General features: G+C 38.5%; 1 protein-coding gene across 2 annotated transcripts; it reads right to left on the reverse strand.

Moving 5' to 3' along the window:
• Positions 1-321: 321 nt before the first annotated feature.
• Positions 322-20,702, reverse strand: LOC108063925 (titin). 2 transcript variants are annotated; one of them, XM_017151209.3, is made up of 5 exons: positions 20,551-20,696; positions 4,926-5,129; positions 2,022-2,844; positions 1,520-1,729; positions 322-1,462 (listed from the first exon to the last, which is right to left on the reverse strand). In XM_017151209.3, the coding sequence occupies exons 2-5, from the start codon at positions 4,926-4,928 to the stop codon at positions 1,290-1,292; spliced, it is 1,209 nt and encodes a 402-aa protein (XP_017006698.1). In that variant the 5' UTR covers positions 4,929-5,129; positions 20,551-20,696; the 3' UTR covers positions 322-1,289. The 2 variants fall into 2 exon arrangements, with proteins under 2 accessions (XP_017006698.1, XP_070075050.1); XM_070218949.1 differs by lacking the exons at positions 322-1,462; positions 1,520-1,729; positions 2,022-2,844; positions 4,926-5,129 and adding exons at positions 10,294-10,634; positions 10,904-12,295 and having other exon boundaries at positions 20,551-20,702.
• Between the last annotated feature and the right edge of the window lie 265 nt (positions 20,703-20,967).

Raw genomic sequence — 20,967 nt, forward strand, 5'->3', positions numbered from 1 at the left:
TGTCCTACATAGAAGCGGAAAATGTTCGAAGGGGAAAAAATCGGGAAGGAAAGACGGAAAATCGGTTGCCAGGACCAACAGCGCAGCGCAGCTAATATGCTAATTTATTTCTCGGAATGGTAGAAAGTTGAGTTGAGTTGGGAGAACTGGGATAACGGCCGAACAAGGCGAAACCCTTGAAGTGGCCAAAATGAAAAGCTAAGTGGTCCACATGTTTCATAATATGTCATTCCTGGAAACCGAGACTTCATTTTTAATTTTTGTTTTAATTTTGAAGTGCACTTGGAATACCAACCCTCCCAATAATAACAATTCGTGGAATCTGTTTTGTAATATCATTTTATTTATACTTTCGTTTTATTTTGGTTTTTTTTTTGGATTTTCGATTCGAAATTTGGATTAAAATTGTAAATTGTAAATTACATTAAATTGTTCGTTCAATACTTAAAAAACTTTCGTATTAGCGAGCATTAGTTTTGTTATTTTTTCCTGCTCTACGGCAGCAGCAATAATTGAGCAAATATTTCCTAAATAAATAAATGTATTCCATATTATACGATGCAAGTCAAAAATCGTAAGAGAAAATGGGAAATAACACGGGAGAGGGAGAGCTAAGGGGTATGGGGTATATATATATATATTTATAAGGATGGGTTCAATAGGGCGGGCTTACAAAACACATTTACAGAGGCGTCTTCAATGATATGTCTTGAAATATATATGTATTTGTGCTGTTAAGTTGGATAATCCCATGGATAAGTTATCTTTATTGGTTACAAGCTAAAATTAGTTTTGATTTCCAATTGGACTTGAGTGGAAAGGTAGATTTTAGATCGCGATTTTAAAATTGGAGTTAGTTTTTCTCATATATCGATGTAAAGTAAATCGTTTATTGGTTAAGTTTGTTTGCAATTCGATTATTCAATAGGCTATATATATTTAATAATCATTTCAATTTGATTAGCTGTGCGTGCTCTCAATTTCTCAATTTAAATGTAATAAATTTGATGAGTTATCAGTTTAAACTGTTTGGCTAATGCTGGTCAATCGATTTCCTATCGATTAACTATATGGCTTAGTAGTCGAAAAAAGTCGATAAGAAATAAGCGATACCTTTCGAGTCTTTTGTCGTTCGATTATTGATGAACATCCTTAGCGGTTCACATTATTGCAGGTCGACCATTTGTGGCTCGAGTATCGAATTAATTTATTATTTTTATTAACTGTTACTTTAATCTGTCTGTAATCGTAATCGATTAATATGGACATGTAACGAAGTCGATTATCGCTTAGTCGTAGCTGAGAGAAATCGCCGATTTCGGTGTGGGTAGCGGCGATGTGGTATTCTCCTCCTCGTCGTCGTTTTCTTGCGAATCCTCCGGTTCCCCCAAAGCGTGAACAAACTCGTAGAAATCGATGCGCCCATCGCCATCCACATCGACCTCCTTGATCATGTCCTCAACTGGATTTGTTAAGATGGAATTAGGGCTATATGGGATTAGGGATAAAGGCAACTTACTATCCTCCTCGTCGAGATCTTCCCCCAAACACTGTAGTACCGCGCGCAAATCGGAGGCCGTAATATAGCCCCGATTGTGCTTATCGAAAACGCGAAAGGCGTCGCGCAATTCCCGCTCCTCCTGATCGGCGGAGGAGAGACCCGACTTGTCTTCATATGTCATGTTCGACAGGATGTCAACGAACTCCTCGAAACTAACATTGCCATCGCCTGAAAAGAAATACATATGGGATGGAATAACTTTACTACTATTACTACTACTTTACTACTTTAGAACACAGTTTCTATATTTTATATACCCGATTTGCTAAAAAAGTAAGTGCTGTTTGTTGCTTTAATTTATTTCTATCAAAATGTAGAAGAAAATGTTAAAATCGGACCATTTATTAAAAAGTTATAAGCAAATAATGGTGAGTGCATGCAAGCAGTGCAAGCAGTCGATTTACGGCTTGCACTCCCTTTAGCTATTTTGTTTGTATTTTATTATTTATATATTCCTTACCATCCACGTCGATCTCCTGCAACATCTCCTGCAGCTCCTCGACCCTGGCAAATTGGCCCAGCGATCGCATGACTGTGCCCAGCTCCTCCTTGGTGATGCAGCCATCGCCATCCTTGTCGAACAGCCGAAAGGCCTCGCGGAATTCCCGCATCTGTCCCTTGGAGATGCAGCGGCGCTTGTCCATGGACTCGCCCTCGATCAGGTTCGTCCCATTGCCTGGGTAACCCATTCCCGTTACCAATTCCAAATCCGACGAGGCATAGGATATTTGACGTTGGGTTTTCGTCTTGCGTCTGCTGCGGACACTCAAGGCGGTCTGGGGATGAGGAGAAGGACGCGGACGACGACGACGTCCTCCTCCGATTTTCGAGGACTGTTCGTAGTCGTCGTACGACTCTTCCTCCTCCTCGTAATCCTCTTCGCCCTCGTCCTCCTCCTCCTCCTCGTCGTCGTAGTCGTAGTCGTCGTCCAGTTCCTCCTGCTCCTCATGAAGGTTGCTCTGTGCGTAGCTGACCCGCGTGCTCCTCCGCTGACCCACTTTGATGCCCTCGCAGGAGCTGGAATCCGTGTCCGCATCCGGATCTGTTACAATGGCAGCGCTTCGTTGCTGTGGTTGCTTACTCCTTCGCGGCCTCTGACGGCGCTGCTCAGTCGAGGATGGCTGAAGGTGGCCATCGTCGGCTGGCTGCCCGACAACCTGATCCTCCGACTGATCCTGATCCTGAAGCTGAAGCTGGCTGTTCTGATCCTCCCCCTCGGCGCCATCCGCTGCTGACGTCTGCTCCTCGTCGGGTTCATCGCCACTCACCGCCGCGTTTCTCGTCTATAAGAAATAATAAATACATATCTTAAAGATTGAGACTTAAAAAGGAAAGATTTTGTTATAATCACTATGGACGGCAGTCCATGTAGTGACGAAGCGCACCAGGAGAGTGTGCGAAGGCGACTACTATATATACACGAAGAAATGAAAATCTACTGTGATGGTCCCATCATAATGAATGATACACCTATCGAAAGGTATTGCGAAAACTAACAGGATTGCACACCAAGACTTTAAGAAAATCAATTGGCTTGGGAGAGAGAGCGGTGAAAGTGAAAAAGTGAAAATTTCGAAATTTGGAGCTGTTGGGGCCGGTGGGGATAAATGCCCCCTCGCAATGTTTTAGTTTTGTTCCTATTGAAAATATCCGTCGAATGAGGGGTCATATGATAAAATCCGATGCTCCGTTCAAAAGTTATAGCCAAAATAAGATTTTCTTCTTCTTCCCAAAATGAAATAATTTGTCCCTTTGTTTGTGGGTATGCATCAAATCCTGGCTTTAGGATCCTGAACTAAATTTTACTCTGCTTAGCAGCAGGATATGAACAACGTTTGTTCTACAACTTTTGTAAAAACCCGCTAGTTTGGCGGGAAATCATTGAAAAAAGCTAGATTTTGACGGCTTATAGTTTCTAAACGACTAAAGCTACAGACTCGTGCTATACCTCGTTAAAAAGGTAATTTAAAATGCTAATCGCGTTGCCTTGGGTAAAATTGGCTTAATGCAATAGTTTAAAATTTATGGCTAAAAGTTGTTTTTTTAAATCACTTTTTAGCTATTTTCTCAAAAACGGCTCTAACGATTTTCTTTACAACTTTAAACTGTATAGCCCTTGAGATTCCCTAAATTTTGGTATATAACACATTACTGTAAAAAGTCACGTTTAAAAGTTATTTTTATACGAAAATAGCCACTTTTGCCAGCTCGAACAACTAACGCTCCCTGAGTATTGAATTTTGTGTGAGGGTATACGAACTGTATTTTGGGGTCATGGAATTAGTAAATTTGCACTTAAGAGTTCCATATAGGAATCTTTTGTTCTACGACTTTTGGAAAAAGCCGCTACTTTAGCGGGAAAAAAGCTAAAAATAGCAAAATTTCGTTAGTTTTTAAGTTCTACACTACTAAAGGTACAGAAATGTGCTATACCTCGTTTTAAAGGTATTTTGAAATACTTAAACGCCTTTTTAACTTAATTTGTTTAAATACAATGGCTTACAAATTATGATTGAACAATTTAAATTTAAATGTATATACAAGCTCCCATGAGAGCAAATGTAAACAAACAAAAACTTCTGATATCAAATAAAAACACCTCTTAACGAGGTAAAAAACTAGTGACGATCGCACCTTCAACATACAAAAGTTCTGATATCAACATTTGTGACGAAAAATTATTACACTCGTCATTGAATAGACTTTCTAATATTTTCTCATTCGGCACGCTGCAATAGAAAATGCCTGTAAAGGGAAAAAGGCTGGAATAGTTTGCTAGGGCGGGCCGAATGAGAAAATATTAGAAAGTCTATTCAATGACGAGTGTAATAATTTTTCGTCACAAATGTTGATATCAGAACTTTTGTATGTTGAAGGTGCGATCGTCACTAGTTTTTTACCTCGTTAAGAGGTGTTTTTATTTGATATAATATTATTTTGATATGATATCATTTTGATATGAATAAACATTATATTTATCTTATTTTACATTTATAAAGAAATACTCTTGCTTGGCCTTAAATGAAATACTAAATATAATTAAATTTATGTTTATTAGTAATTACAAAGAAAGGGTTGCTTTCCCATTCATTTTCAACGCCATAAAATTTGCATATTTTTTACTAGGGCGTCAGTTGCAAAAAAAGAACACAAAGTCACAACTAAATAAATAATCGATTAGCATATTAATTGCTTTTAATTTCTCATTTGTGCTTCCCCCCGCACACAATTATTCTAATAATAACAATTATTGAGTTAAAATTGTAAATAATATAGGCCATGAAGTTTATAGACTTTTTTTATATTTATGTAAATATTATTATTAGATGTATTTAATTGCGTTCAACATGTCGGTTGCACTCACCATTAGCTGGCGGAACTCGCGGGCAATTGTTGAACCAGTTAAAAATTTATTAACTGCCGTGAAAAGCCGTTTTCCTTCCAACGTGGCGGCCTTCCTCCCGCTTCAGGGGATCTGCGGCAAAGAATCCTCCTCCTCCGCCTCCTGTAAAGGAGCTTCAACCGCTTTCGGTTCGCAGGATATGCAAATTCCAAATCGAACGGCTGCCTGAAAAGTGGAGGAGAAACCAGGGGGGGCATATGTTAATTAAGCAATTAAGGATTGAAAGCCATTTGCATAGTGGACACGTCCACAAATGTCGGCACCAAAGAGCCAACGTGACCGCTGCCCCCTACACGGGAAAAAATATTATATAATAGAACTTTTCGATATGTAGACTCTACATTGTAATATCAAAATTACATTCTTTCCAGCAGAGAACAAAATTATCCACGTCGGTTATCTTTTTTCATAGATACAAATTCCCCTACACTGGGAAAAAATATAATATAATATACATTTTTGATATGTAGATTTTACATTATAATATCAAAACAAAATTCTTTCCAACAAAGGCACCACTTCATTTAAAGGGGATGAAAGTTACATATATAAATAATAAATTATCCGCGTCGGTAATCTTTTTTCAAACCAATACCTGCTAATATAAAATATCATATGATGGGCTGTTTTTTTTTAGCCGTGCATATCCATTCACATGGAAATCCCCATCCAGTTCAAAATCAAAATCAAAATCCCTGCAGCGCAGCTGACTGAATAGTATAATCAGTCTAATAATCCATTTGATTGGCATACATTCATGTCACTTGTCATTGGACGCCGAAGGAGTGAGAGCGCGAACAATAATGGCATCAATTGCCTGTCAGCGTTCCGGGGAAAAAACAGACGCAGTCAGGAAATAAATGCCCAAAAGCTCCTTTTGTGGCACCACAATGTTTCCAATAAAAATGTTTGAAAAAAAATCAAAATTTCTATATTTTTCAAACTCTAATGTGAAGTTCCGTAAAGTGTTAAAAGGCTTTAAAGTTGGAACCTACATTAAATATTAAATGAGGCTTCTATAGTTGTATTTTTTTGCCCTAGTTAAATTTAAAAAATTTGTCCGAATATTAATCGATTGATTAACTTTCGATTATTTCGATGGTATTTTCTGGAACTACAGATGCTTCTCTGTTTAAACGATTTACACATTGCCTCATTTAAATACAGTAATTTTTTGCGAATTTAAGCCCATTTAGTGGTGGCATTCAAATAAAATTTAAATAATTCCACCGGCTTCGCGTGAGTGAAGTGCAAAAGCGGCCAAGGCGCTTAATGCCGGGAATTGGGATGGCAAGATGGCAAAAAGGATGGCGCAATCCGATTATCGCTGTGGCCAGGACATCAGGAAAGGACATCACTGCACAGCGGACAGCCGGGGGAGTCGTCCTCTTTGGAGGCATTTATCGGCTCTTCTTTTTCGCATTCGCTTTAAAATTGCATTTCGATGGCCTGTGTGCATAGCATATTTTTTTCATCTCGCGGAAGCACAAGCACAGCTGGAAAGGAAGGATGTGGTGGCCGGTGGCCAGTGGCAAACGAAGCCACACACATACGGGTGAAAACCGCAATAAAAATGCCCCAAAAAGGAAGTGCCAAGGCGAGAACAAGGACACCCCAGGTGGCCAAGGACATTTGACAGCAAGCACAGCAAACACAGCTTACACACTGCCAGCATTTTCACATTTAAATTGAAATTCTCCTTCGTTCCTTGCTTAAATCCTAGTTCGAATTGCGCACGTACGCATATTTAATTAACATTTAACGTTAACGTTGTCCATTAAGACGAATGGAACAATGGCAATGGAAAACTGCAGTAGCAAAGCTGGGGAAAACTGTGCTAAGCCATTTGCATCCAAGACGAAGACGAAGAAGATCCCTTGAACATCATCATCCCATCAGTAGTCCATTCCATGTCAGCGGTTTATCGTCCTAGGTGTCGTTCCAATTTTCTTACTTCCCGAGACATCGAGGTGATGGGTGAAAAACGAACAAGGCATACTGAGAAAAAAACATATGCCTTTGAGGGAAAATTTTACAAACTCTGTGGTATATATTTAAAGTAAAAATATAAATGCCATATATGTTTATAAATACCTATTGAAATGTAAATTGAATTTTTCAAATCGGACCATTCGTTCAAAAGTTATACAGTTATTCTAAATAATGGAATGCAGGCAGTTCAAGCAGTTTCTTTGCTACTTGCATATCTTCATTAGCTTTTTAGCTAAACTTTTAGCCTATTCTTTTCAGTGTTCCATTTCATCGTTTTCTATTTTTCCAACATCGCTTCTCTGGCTTTTCCATTGCTCTGCAGTCGCGTGCAAAGTTTCTGACATGAAATAAATGAAGACACAACTTTCAACCCCCCGTGTCTCGCCCTCTAATTTAGCCGCTTTCCCCTATTTTACTTTTACCACTTCTAACATTTTCCCATCCATCCAGGCGACAAATGCGTTGCTCTGCATAACTTATTCAATGTTTGCCAGTTGCCAGTTGGTCCTCCTCAATGAGGAGGTTCGCAAGGAGCAGGCAAATTTTCCAGCTGGCTAATCAACGTTTGACAAAGTAAACAAAAATATAATGCTTAAAGTTTTTAATAGATTTCAGAATCAACGAAGAAAGGGGGGATAATTTGAGGGATTTAGAGATTGACCAGTGTGCCACAGGGCATTTGCTCTAAAGGAATTTTGATATCGAAACTTCTACACAGAAAAAATTATGATTTTGGTATGCATGAACATTATCTTATTCTACATTATTTATTAAAAAAAAATACTACATTTCGGTATTTTAAAATAGTATATTTATATTTTTTATGATAAAACTGATATGATAAAATATCTAATTGATGTTTGAATCATAAATTTTTTAAAATAAGGTAGAATTTACCCCTACGTCATATAGAACTTTTTTTCTGTGTGGCTAAAATTTCGAAAGACAAAGAAGAGGCCTTTTAAAGTGGAAATCGCTCTCATTTCGAGAAATCGCCTTCACCACCCTTCATTTGACCACTTTGTGGCAAACATTTAAGCACTTTGTCGAAAGCGAAAAACAGCAACCGCAAAATGTGTTCGGCGCGCATTTTATTGTTTAATTTAAATTGTTGGGCTGCGGGAAATGGTAAATGAGGAGGAAAATGGAGGTGGGCGGTGGGTGGTAATAACCGCGTGACCGCAGGCCCTGTAAACGGATAACACAGCGCCCCCATGCAATCAATTAAGGCGAAAAAAGGCATAAAAAAATGGTTGAGGGGGAATTTCATTTTTGCAGGCTCCGAAATTCTCGCCCTGCAGTTTTCCGTTTTCCGTCCTTTTGGCGAAATTGTCATACGCTGCGTATGCGTTATATTTGCATTCCAATGAATGGGAACTCGGCTGCTCCTGCATGTGTGTTTGAATGTGTGAAATGGTGGCCAACGAACACACACACACAATTCGTATATAAAAGTGGCAACAAAAAAGTTTACGCATAAATCAAGCAAAAGCAAAGAAAATAAAACAAAACAAAGCCAAACAAAACAAGAAAGACGAGTCCTTTTTGCTTCTTTCTCTCTGTTTTCGTTCATTTCGCCTGCACGTAAATATTTCGTTGGCAATAAAAAATTTAACAACGCAAACAGGCCAAAAAAGCGAAGAGCAGTCACAACACAAACAAAGCAATTTACGATATGTGGGAAGAAAAAGCGGAAGGAACCTTAGAGATGTGTATCCAATCAAACATCGAGTATTGATTAATTAAAAAAAAGATTGCGAATATTTTTGATTAATTAAAAACATTTAGAAAAGTTATTCAGTCAAATTTCGGACATATTCGAAAAATATTCCTAAAGAATTCGCGTAAAGTAACAATCCAAGGTGGAAATTTCGAGGAGACGATTCAAATATCGATTAAACCGAATAATATTGGTCAATTAAAAAAAATTACGACCAAATGAATAACTTAAAAACATTTGTCAAGATAGTTAGCTATCGAATTGACTTAGGTTTTAACAAATTCAAAAAGAATTCAAAATATTCCTAATGAATTCGCATAAAATGTGAATACTAGGCGGAAAATTCGATGAGAAGAATCCGCGTCTTCCTCATTTACCTCAAGATCTCAACATAGCGTGCCCCAAGCGTCGGTGGCTTACCTTTCTCCGCCTTCTTTGCCCCGCTCCTTACATAATTTATGTGCCACATGCCGCTTGCCACATGTGCAAAAAGACCAACTAAAGTGCCATGAATGAATATGCATGATAATCAAGTGGCGACGTTGTGGTCCACCCATTTGGGTTCTCTTTCTCTCACGCAGGACTAACACCCTAATGCCATTCCTTTCTAACACACAGGACCCATTAACTCGGGATGAGTGCACAAAGCGTAGCATACTTTTGAGGGCCACTCTTGGCTGTGTTGACAATTAAGAAATTCTTAAGCCCAAAAAACAGTTGAATATTTGGAAAATTGCAATAATATAAATTCCATAAATTAAAAGGCACTATCTTAAAGAGCATTTCAATAGGATCCTTTTAATTTGGATCTTTATAAATTGGATCTTTATAAATAGGTTCTTTATAAGTAGTATTTTTTAAAATATTTCAAAATATTTTCATTGCAATTTATAAATAGAATCTTTATAAATACAGTCTATTTATTGGATTTATATATGATTTTTGGCGTATGTAAAATAAACTAAAAATTACCTGTAAATTCGGTTATTGGGTAAACAAAATAGCCAAATTCCGAATCTAAACTCTCATTTCTGACGAAGACTTTCGGTTCTTTGTTTAGTTCGTTAGTACAGCAGAGCCCGCATTCACATATTTGTCTGTTCGTGACATTTGCATACGACTTATGAGCCTTTTGACCAGTTCAAAACCCACCGCCCCCCGCCCATTTTCCCCGTGGAATTGCAATAAATTTTACTTTTACTTGACTTGTGCAGTCGCCGCAATTGGCCGAAAAACTTGACCACCAGGGTCCCAAACTTTCTCTCTCACGAACTTTTCCCCCAAGGAAAATGTAAGGCAAAGGCAAAGAAAAAGCACTGAGGGGGAAATTCAATTGATTCAAACTAAGGACTTGCGGAATGCGCAAACAATTAGCCCCAAAGACGAAAGTTTCAGGCCAAAAAAAGTTTGACGCAGCTGCTCGACTGCTCGATATCAAAAACTTGGCCTTTGTGGTGGCTTCGAAAAATTGGGGGAAATGCCGTGGAAAGTTAAGCAACACAAGGAAATTGCATCGCATTCCCTGGACCCCCAGAATGAGAAATGACTTCGATCAGCGCGCCACATTCCCTCCTCCTCAATTCCACATAAATTACACTTTGGCAAGCTCACTTTTTAATTTAACTTGGATCAGAAAACTTTCTTGTCTTTAGCTTGCCTGCTATGTCAAAAATAATCTTTGTGAATTTAAATCTTTTCTTTTCCTTTAAGTCTTTTTTTTTCGTGTGATTTAAACACAATATTTATTTGAAGACATTAAAAGAAAATCATAAGATATAATTCACAACCGTTCCTTTTTTTTGGCACAACGTGGAGATCTTTCAAACATCTTAAAACTATGAACTTCTTTGGCTTTGGATGGCGATGTTTTGGTGTGTTTGGATGGAATTCAGGCATTGTTTTGGTAATGAGTTAACGACTTAAAGTCGATCTACAATGCGTAGCAAAGCTATGTAGTTCTTCAGAGTTAACATGAAAAAAAAGAAAATAAATTAAATTAGTTTACATTTTAGAAATAATAATAAATAACTGATACTCTTATACTTATTCAACAGAGTTCTTTTACAATTAAATTTGTACTACTAATGATCACATTTCTAATAAATAACAGAGTATCGAGTGTAAATGGTTAAATTGTTGAATTCATATTCATTAATTCAACAATTTTACCGTTTGGGTAATAGCCCAAATATAACAAATAGTTAAATATTTCGACTTGACCACTCACAGCCGACAAGGAGCAACGTGGACCAGGAACAAGGCGCAGTATCTCATCGCTCATTAGCGACCACTTAATCACATCGTTCTTGATGGGATTGCGGAGCTCCTCCTCGATTTCCTCGATGGTCATAATATTCTGCTCATTGAATATGGCCTGTGGGATCTTGGGTTTCAAGAGCGACTCGCTTTTGTTTTCCGCCTGCTGCTTGGGAAGGTCAATCTTAGTTGGCAACTTGATTGGAGGAGAACTTGGTTTCGGCTTGGGCGTGATGTTTATCGAACTGAGTTTAATCACATTTCCCGAAGCCAACATTTGGTTTATGTTCATCAGTGCTGAATGTGGTTTGGCCTGCTGTTGGATGGGCCGAAGAACGCTTCTCTGTGGTGATTTAAAAATAATATTTCTGGACTCTACGTAAGTCGAAAATCGTCTCTTCGGAATTCCCTTACTATTAGAAGGTATGAGAGCATTATTCCTGGGCTCTGCGATCGAAAGTCGTCTAATCGGAATCGCCTTAGTAGTAGAAGGTATAAGAGCATCCTTCCTCGGCTCTACGAAAGTCGAAAGTCGTCTTATGGGCATCCCCTTAATTTCCTTAGCTGGATGTTTTGGAATGGTCCCCAGAAGCGGAGGAGCCCTAAAATCAGACACATTCTCGGATACATCCTCATTATTCCTGGGCTCTGCGATCGAAACTTGTCTGATAGGAATCTTCTTCATATCAGAATTTATAAAAGTATCTTTCCTGGGATCTACGGAAGTCGAAAATCGTCTCTTCGAAATTCCCTTAATATCAGAAGGTATAAGGGCATCCTTCTTGGGCTCTACGAAAGTCGAAAATCGTCTGGTGGAAATTTTATCCTTAATTTCAGGTGGATTGGGATGTTTTGGAATGGTCCCCAAAAATGGGAGAGCCTTAGTATCGTCACATAATGACTGATCGACTTTTTTCAGACTGAAATTAGGAGCAGCACTCTGAGGTTCTTTAGTTCGAGTTTTTGGAAGATCATTGACAGTTTTTATCAATTTTGGAGGTTCTTGAATGGGCCTAGGAACTGGACCTTTAAAATCAAAAACTTCCTTGCTTTTCCTCAATTTTGGAAGTTGTTTTGGGGGTTCGCCCTGAATGGGCCTAGGAATTGGACCCTCAAAATCAATTTCGTCTTCTTCTGGAGCCGCCAATGTCTGATCGTTGATTTTAATCAGTGGTGGAGGCGGATCTTTGTTTGGACTTGGAGATTCAATTACGAAATTAACACGCTTGGCAGTTTTATTATCCGGCACAATACTGTAATTTCCATCTGAATCTTTAACGAACCTAAGAATACGGTTCTCGGGTATATTATAAGATCCGTCCGGCGACTGTTTAAGACCTTCTGAATCCATGTTGCTTAAAAACTAAAAAGAAAATAAAGTAAATGAAAAGAAATGAGAATGATGAAATGAATGAGTAAATGTTTGGGATGGTTAAAGCAATAAAAACAAAGCCCTGGGAAACACACACAATTTGGGATTCATTTATCACAAATTACTCGGGAATAAGCTAAATGGGGCCCAACAGATGACAAATTAATTGTGGAAGGTCCTGTGACAACCTTGAATACCCCAAAAACATATGAAAACACACACACAGGACAACTTAAAGCGTTTACAACAAACAAATGAAACTGAATGGGCGTGAAAGATGATAAAACAAGATTACCTTTTGAATACCCTACAAGTGTTAGTTGTTAAAGGAAAAGTATAAAACACATATTTCCACTTATAAACAAGGAAAACTATAAATCAGGTTTTAAGTTTACTTACATAAGTTTAAACCGATTTCTCAATGTCCGGTTAGGGCTGTAATTGTTTTTTCGTCAGGGAAAGTTAACATTAACTTAAAGCAAGCTAAATGAATACTAAAAGCTTACATTGCATTGAAAAATCAACTCTAAATGTTGAAATATTAAAATATTTACCAATACACTTTAACTGAAGGTTAGCGGGCCTTTAGTTTCTTGAACTGTCTCATGAAATTGGCATACCCTGAGCATTAAAGTCCTGCGTTTGAGGCGAGAAAAGCACAGAGGATTGCGAAATTTTCGGTATGCTCCCCATGCATATGCATATATGAGGGGCCCCGCCCTTTTTTTTATTTCCACCTCCCTTAACCCCCCGCGCGTCTCTCGCGTTTTGCAATTTAGATGTTTATCCCCCGTTGTTGCTCCTTGTTTTGTTGGTTTTACTGTAGCTGTTGCTTTTACGGTGCCTTCCCTTTGTATTTTCTCAGTTTTTTGTTTGTTCCTTGTTTTTGGGAGACAGGACAGGACAGACTTAAGCCTGTTATTCAGTGCTCTTTTTTGCGACGACGACTACGTCACCGGCCTCGACACTTAACCCTCACCATGCCTTTTAACCCCTTCTTTTGCAAGCTAAATTTACATTTCGTTCGCTTCATCTATTTTACGTATTCATCGCGCACATTTACATGCGTTTTATTATCTACTCCTCGGCTCTCGCAACTTGTTATTTGTTGCGTTTACATATTCAAAGGTTCACATTTTTTGGCAAGTGGATTTGCTTTGCTGGCTTTTCCCTTTCGTGGCTCTGGTTCTGGGTCCTTTGGCTTATTTTAATATCAACATATTTATGATGTGTTTGAGTTTGAGCACAAAGAAAGTCAGACAGACGGGCAGGCAGGGGGATGTGTGGTGTGGCACTTGAAGACCTTAATCGGTGTGACAGCTTCAGAGGGTTTCGTAAAAATGATTACAACAACCATAACTCAGATGTCTATTGGGGAGTGTTCTTTGAAAATGCCGGCCAGCTCTGGAACTGACATTTAACATTTATTTTAATTTATTTGAAGCATTGCATGATTATGATTTCAGATGTTTCTCTGGGATATTTTCGTTAAAAGACTCTCTTATCTCAGATATCTTAAATATCTTTCAATATATACATTATTTTCCCTAGTTTCATATCGATCATATGATAGGATATGAAATTTTGAATAAAAGCCATTTCTATTGCTAATACATTGTTTTCTCTAGTTTCATAACAATCATTTGTTTGAAAGCCAAGTTACTTGGGTCTATTTTCGGGCTTAGCCTAACTTTAAGCTCTAAACTTTAAACTATTCATTATTCAGGCCAACAGGTGAGCAGAGCAGCCGGCCAAAAATGTCAAGTGGCCATTCCTTATGCATGTAAATCTCCAAATCCCCAAGTGCAGTCACTTGGCACGGCCTTTTGTCATTCCCCTCATAAATTATAAACAAGGAATTTCCATTTCCACGCCAAGTGGCTTGGCTGACAACTTGTGACTTGTCTTGACTTCGGGTTGAGTGACTGGCTGACTGACTGATGAGCAGCTCGAACGGCGGAACTCCTGAACCTGGTACCGAATCTGATCCCGAGAGTAGGAAATTGGGCCATTAGGAGGCCATCGACAATCCACTTCCATATCATCAACTTCGACCTCAACGAGGGAGAGCCAATTAATTTGTGCTCGCCTCAAAAATTACCAAGGATGCAAAGATGATGGGCAAACATTGCGGCCGGAATTTGGGGACGGAGGATATTTTATGGAATGTGTGTCGGGTGTGTGGGTTTTTGGGTTTGGATATGTGGATATTCTGTATTTTGCTGATGCAACACGATAGGAGAACAGCAGTTTATGCCAGCCAATAAATAATCGAAGGGATGTTTGGCAAATTGCTGCAATTTCCTCAGCCCACCGATATATGATAAGGCACAGGCAATTGTGTGAATCCATATTAAAACAGATAACCGATAGCTAAACGATGGAAAACAAGAAGGAATTCCTCGACTATCAAAAACCCGTAAGTGTGAAAGAGATGGAGATATGCTAGCAGCAAAGCATGAAGTGGCGCCATCTATGCAACGCGGAATAGGCTTTATTTGCCCATAACTTGTTTATGAGTGGACCGATTTTAAAGTTTCTTTAACATTTCGGTAGATATTACTAAACCAAACCAAATTGAATTCACACCTTAAAAAAATCTGTAAAAACTAGGACTTATAGAGAAAGCGAAATACTTAAACTTTAAACTAAATCAACTACTGGGTCTTCTATGGAAGCCAATTAAGGAAAGATGGGTTCGGTTCGGTTTGGTTCTCTTTTGGCCATTTTAAGACCTCTGGCTGCTGGCTGCTGGCTAATGCCATGAGATAAAACCTCTCCCTTCTGCCTTTTGGGGGTAACCACTTGGATTACACTTTGCCGAAAAATATGTTTTTATGTGAGTGTTTTTGTCTTCTGTTTGCCGTTCGCTGTTTGCCGTTAGCTGCCCTTCTCTCTTTCTGCATTTCTTTGTCGCCGTCGGTTATTGTTGCCAGTTTCCCAAACAATGCAGCCCCCGAAAAGGACAACATGAAACATGGCGAGTCCTTGTGGGTGGTAGGTGGTGTATAGTGTGCGGTGGGTGGTGGTTGGTACACGAGTTAGGACAAGCAAGGCCACCATCAAGCGCCCCGTTATAGGATATACTTGTCATTGTGGTGCACTTTTTTTGAGCCCTCCACTCGGAAGCCGCTCACCTGAACACCGGGACAGGAAATGGGTAACAGCTTATTGCATAACCCACAAGCGGGCCAATGTCGCCTGGCCGGGATTAGAGACCCACCCACAAATATGGGTGTAGGTGTTCTGAAAAACACTAAAAAAAAATTATGTAAACTTTAATAAAAAAACATTCAATGAAAAAAAGAATTTCTGAATACTGATGGTGATCAAAAAAATACCATGATTTAGATTATTGGTTAGCTTTATTAGTTTCTTAGTTCAAAAACTTTGCAATAAGAAAAGCTAATGCAAAAGAAACTTTAAAAAATTAGATACCTATTACGAAAATCGACTGCTTGCTGCGCCGCTTGCATTTTATATTTAATTGCTCATAACTTTGTAATGAACGGTCCGATTTTAACTTGATTAATTCCTATTAATTCTTTATTCAATTACTAAAATTTATCATTAACATATAAAAATGTTTTGAAAAAATTCTAGAAATGTAAAGAAAAATCCACTGCTGTTGGGATATCAACTGAATTGATCAACATTTTCTATTCTATTCTATTCTATTCTATATGTAGATTTTTTCCCCAGTGACAGCAGCTCACGTCCTTCCATTCAATCTTTGCCATCCCATTCGTTGGTTTTGGCCGACTTCATTGCGGAATTCTTGGGCTAAGAGCTAAGAGATGCTTTCGACTCAATCAAGTTGATAACGACGGAAATGGAGAGGGGCGGAAGAGGCGGCAGAGGGGGCGTGGCATAAGGCATAGGGACCAAGGGCAAAAGTTCCCTCTACATTGCATTGGCAAAACTTTTTCGCACCAAAAGAGATTTTCGCAAACTGCAAATTCTTCCACTTTGCTGCCTTTGCGATTCATTCAAGTAAAATATGCCATATATTTCATGTGTATGTGTGTGTGTGTGTATAAACGCACACATGCAGAGATGCAAAGCACACACACACACGTAACTGGGCTGACAAGTTGTAACATGATCCAATTCATTAAATGAAAATTATATTTTATGATTTAAATTGCATTTTCCAAGGCAGCCGCCTGCAATGGTATGCGTGGAGCTTTGAGAGCATGCATATTTGTGTTAGTTTACACTGGCAAAAAATGTTGAACAAGAATGTTGTTACCATGATACCTAAACAAAAATTCCTTATTTAGGTATAATTATAAAAGACGGCCTGTTTAAAACACAATGTTTAAATTTAAAAAAAAAAACAAATTTTCTTCTACATTTCGATAGGTATTAACAACATTTTTATATACCTTTGACATTTTTTACCATCAATGTTTGGTTTTAAGTGTCAGATATCTGAAGATCCAGGATCTGAACCATGTGAAAAGCAAATTAAATCCCAAGTGTGGCTCTACTTGCGTCTCTTCATCGGAAAAGCTTGAGGGCAATGAATCATAAGGGGACTCTGTCTCCTGGGAGTTTCCCATTTTTGGTTTTTTTTTTTAACGGCAATGTGGAGGAAATTTGAGGACCCGCCGCCGTACTTTACAATCCCTTTTTTTCCGCCCATTTTCCCTTTTGCCCAAAAACATAATTTAGCGGAAGTTCTGCTTTTGTTTCGAGAGAGCGCGTAAAGTCAATGCGGAAGGAGCCGAAATAAGGAAGTAAAAAAAAGGAGCGAAAAAGGAAGGGGAAATGGAAAATGAGGAAAAACAATTTCAACTTGCTAAGCTTGTTTGTGTGTCTTGGGGGTTTGGTGGGAATTTAAATTGAGCGCATTCAGTTGGAGATGCAGCACAGCAGCCGCAGGAAAAACCAGAAAAAAAACCCACAGGGAAAACCAGGAAAACCCAGGAGGAAACAAGGAATTTTCTCTCTTCATATCCCCCGGTGATCGTTTTCATTTTTGGAGACAATCATTTTTCATCTTTCGCCCCCGCTTGATTAATGATTTCTTTGTTTATCTAGTTGTTAATCTATTTGTTTAGCTATTTGTGTAATTGCTTTCGACCAGCGAAACTATTTCCGGTTCCGGTGACAACTCCTTGCCATTTCTCTAATTGCTTCCGTTTTGGTTGCAATTGCATCCACATCCACATCCACACTTACAGTCCGCATCCACATCTATATCCACCCACCGCCCCACTTAATCGCTTAACTTTGGCGTCAACAAGGCTGCACTCCTCTCCACTCCACTCCAAATTATATAAGCCCTGGCAAATGTCTCAGTCCTCCATATTTTTGCCTTGTTTTCGTTTTCCCCCCACCATTTTCCTCCTCGCTTTTCCTCGCTTTTCTCGAGTGCCAGGCAGGCGACCCCAAAAAGTGTGCTACACATTTTGACAGACTGACAGCTGAGGCCAACGTGGGCGCAAAAGGGGCGTGGTTGGGCGATATGGAACCCAGAATCTACAATCTAGAATCCGGAGACATTTCCCAGCTGAGATGAACGCGTGCTTTTGAATACTTAAAAAAAAAGAAAGCACTAGGAACTAGATTAGTTTGTAATTCATTTAAGAAATTGGTAAAAGCCCCTTAGAAAACCGTTTATTTTATTATTAATTATTAGATGATTAATGACACAAGTTTATTTGTACAAAAGGTGCCGAATTTTCTTTAAATTTTGTATTATTATTTAAAGAATTTTGTAATAGCCCCTTAAAACGGTTAGAATAATATTAAGAAAATAATAGTTGAATAACATTTAATATGACCCAACTTTGTTTGATATGTATTATTTTTTACAAGAGGTCCCTTGAAATACTCTTCTAATAATATTTAAAAAATAATAGTTGACCGAATTCAAAAATGGCAAAAAATGGCATAATAATATTTTATATATCTTATTTTTAACAAGAGCTTTCAAATTTCCCTAGAATCTATTTTTAATTTTTTTTTTTAAATAAAATAATCTTGTTGTCGTGACTCACGTCTCCGCTGCCACCTTTATTTTTGGGTAAACTGGAGCAGTCTTGCCCTGCAATTAACGCAACAAGATTTGTTGACCCTGCTCCTCTGCGCTTGACCTCCTCCTTCACTTCATTTTCCTGACTTTCTTGACTCCTTGACCCGCCTCCGTGATTGTATTTGGCGTAATTATACCCGTTACTCGTAGAGTAAAAGGGTATACTAGATTCGTGCAAAAGTATGTAACAGGTAGAAGGAAGCGTTTCCGACCCTATAAACTATATATATTCTTGATCAGGATCACTAGCCGAGTCGATCTAGCCATGTCCGTCTGTCCGTCTGTCCGTCTGTCCGTCTGTCCGTCTGTCTGTCCGTCTGTCTGTCTGTATGAACGCTGAGATCTCGGAAATTATAAAAGCTAGAAGATTGACATTTTGCATGCAGATTCTAGGAGTTCCTACGCAGCGCAAGTTTGTTTCAAAAGGGTGCCACGCCCCCTCTAACGCCCACAATCGCTTATATACGATTTTTAAAATTTCAATATTTCGGAAAAGTAAAAATGCAGTTTTATGTTGTTTATCAATACCTATTGAAATGTAGAAGAAATTTTTTAAATCGGACCATTCGTTAAAAAGTTACGGCGGATCAAAGTTTTTATCTCCACCTCCTTCGCACTTCCTTTAGCTGAGTAACGGGTATCTGATAGTCGGGGCACCCGACTATAGCGTTCTCTCTTGTTTTTAATTAGCCTTCTCACCCTCCTTGGCTATATTATTCTATTCCCTCCTTCACTTTGAGCCGGGCTAATTGCCTTCCTTTTTTTTATTTTATTCTCAAGTCACATCGACATGTGGCCAACGGAGGAGAGCAGCGATTTTTAATTTAATAAAACTTGCCACACTCCCTAATTGACCAGAGCGCGAAAACGGCTATGCACAGGGAGAAAAAATATTGTACATTTTCTTGGTTTGTTATGATAATTTTTATTGAGATATAGTTTGCTATTCTCGATATTTAATATGTTTTTTCCCATAAAAAAGAAGAAATAGATTTGAAATTATATAATGTCACATGGTATTAAATATTATTTGATTTTAACAGGTTCTTGACATTTCTATATTTTTTTTAAAAGAATATTTTTGAACCCTATCCTTCGATCAACACATAAGTATCGACGTGTATTTTTTCCCAGTGTAGTGGGCTGGGGGCGTGGCAGTCAATAATTCATATGTGTCGCCCCGGAGCTACATATCCGATTTTCTCATTTATCCGGTCCTGTTTTTATCTGCACTCCGCGTGTCAATACATTTCCATATTTGCATTTCGGTTTTTCGCTTTTTCGGTCTCTTTTGGACTTTCGGTAATTCCCATTGAAATATTGCCCTGACATTTGGGCTTGATTAAATTTGAATATTTGAATATGCATGACCAAGCAATAAGGGGCGGAAAATGGTGGGCATTTAAAAATCGGGAGAAAAAACTAGCAGGAAATTGGTGATTTAAAACATGATAAAAAGTATCATGTTACTATTTTCTATTCAACACAAATAATGTCCTGAAATACCATTTGCTTTTAGAGAACCTAATCTACTTTAAGCTAATTAATCCACTTTCAAATTCAAATTTTGATGCTTCCAATTTAAAGCTAAACTTTTTAATCAACATTTATGAAATTGCGTTTTCTGGGTGGCCAAAAAATTCGGCTGGTAAAATTCTAACCTAAAACTGAAAAGCTAGGTCATTTTTTTTGTTCCTTTCCGTTTTTTTAGGTTAGGTTCGGCAAGAATGAAATTAGTCCGATTCTTCTTCTCTGAACTAAAAAGTGAGGTTATGTTTTCCAAATTAAGCTGGTAAATTTCAGCTGGGGTACAAAAGTTGCCCCTAAAAAATCAAGGTTATGTTCTTTTCCGGCCGATTCTTCCCCTGTACTTCAAGGTTTAACTTCCGGCGTACAATAATAGAATGGATAGTTTAATCGAAGACTTAATAAGTTTAAATATTTTTAACTACGCCGCAGTCGCGATTTCCGGAGCAAAACTCGATCAACTAGAATAATCAGATCGCCAAAGATCAATTTTCTCGGAAAGTGATATTCCGGAATTCCCAGAAATCGAAATCCCAGAGGCGAATGAGACTCGAAAGCATAGGCGGCTAAAGCAACGGATAAAGAGGAAAGTTGCGATTCCTCTCTCTCGCACACACACACACGCACACTCACTCGAAAAAAATGGCAGTTTGCAAAGTTTTTTGTTTTAGCTTACAATTGGCAATCCAGCGAGTTCACAGCACGAAATTCGGACAAAACCAGACGTGTCGGAGCGAAGACCACGGGGACGCGAACTTCCGCAACTTAACCAAACGCGCCGAAATCGGCCAAAAACTAACTGTAAATGGGGATGTGAAAGATGCATCAAAATATATATATACACATCGATAAATTCAAGTCGTGATTCTATCCGTGACAAAAACCACGGTTTGGAAATGGACTTTTTTTTCAAGAACCGAGTTGCCAACTAAATTTCTAGACCGCAAAATCGATAATTAAAATTTCGACGAGCTAGAGATGGCAAACCATCGATAAAATCGATGGCTAAAATTCAGTTTTTTGGCCGAAACATTTTAAATAATGAGCCAAATATGGAATGTCATACCTTTTTGAGCTCGTGATTTAATTCCCT

This window comes from Drosophila takahashii, chromosome X, assembly GCF_030179915.1.
Source record: "Drosophila takahashii strain IR98-3 E-12201 chromosome X, DtakHiC1v2, whole genome shotgun sequence".
Classification (NCBI taxonomy): domain Eukaryota; kingdom Metazoa; phylum Arthropoda; class Insecta; order Diptera; family Drosophilidae; genus Drosophila; species Drosophila takahashii.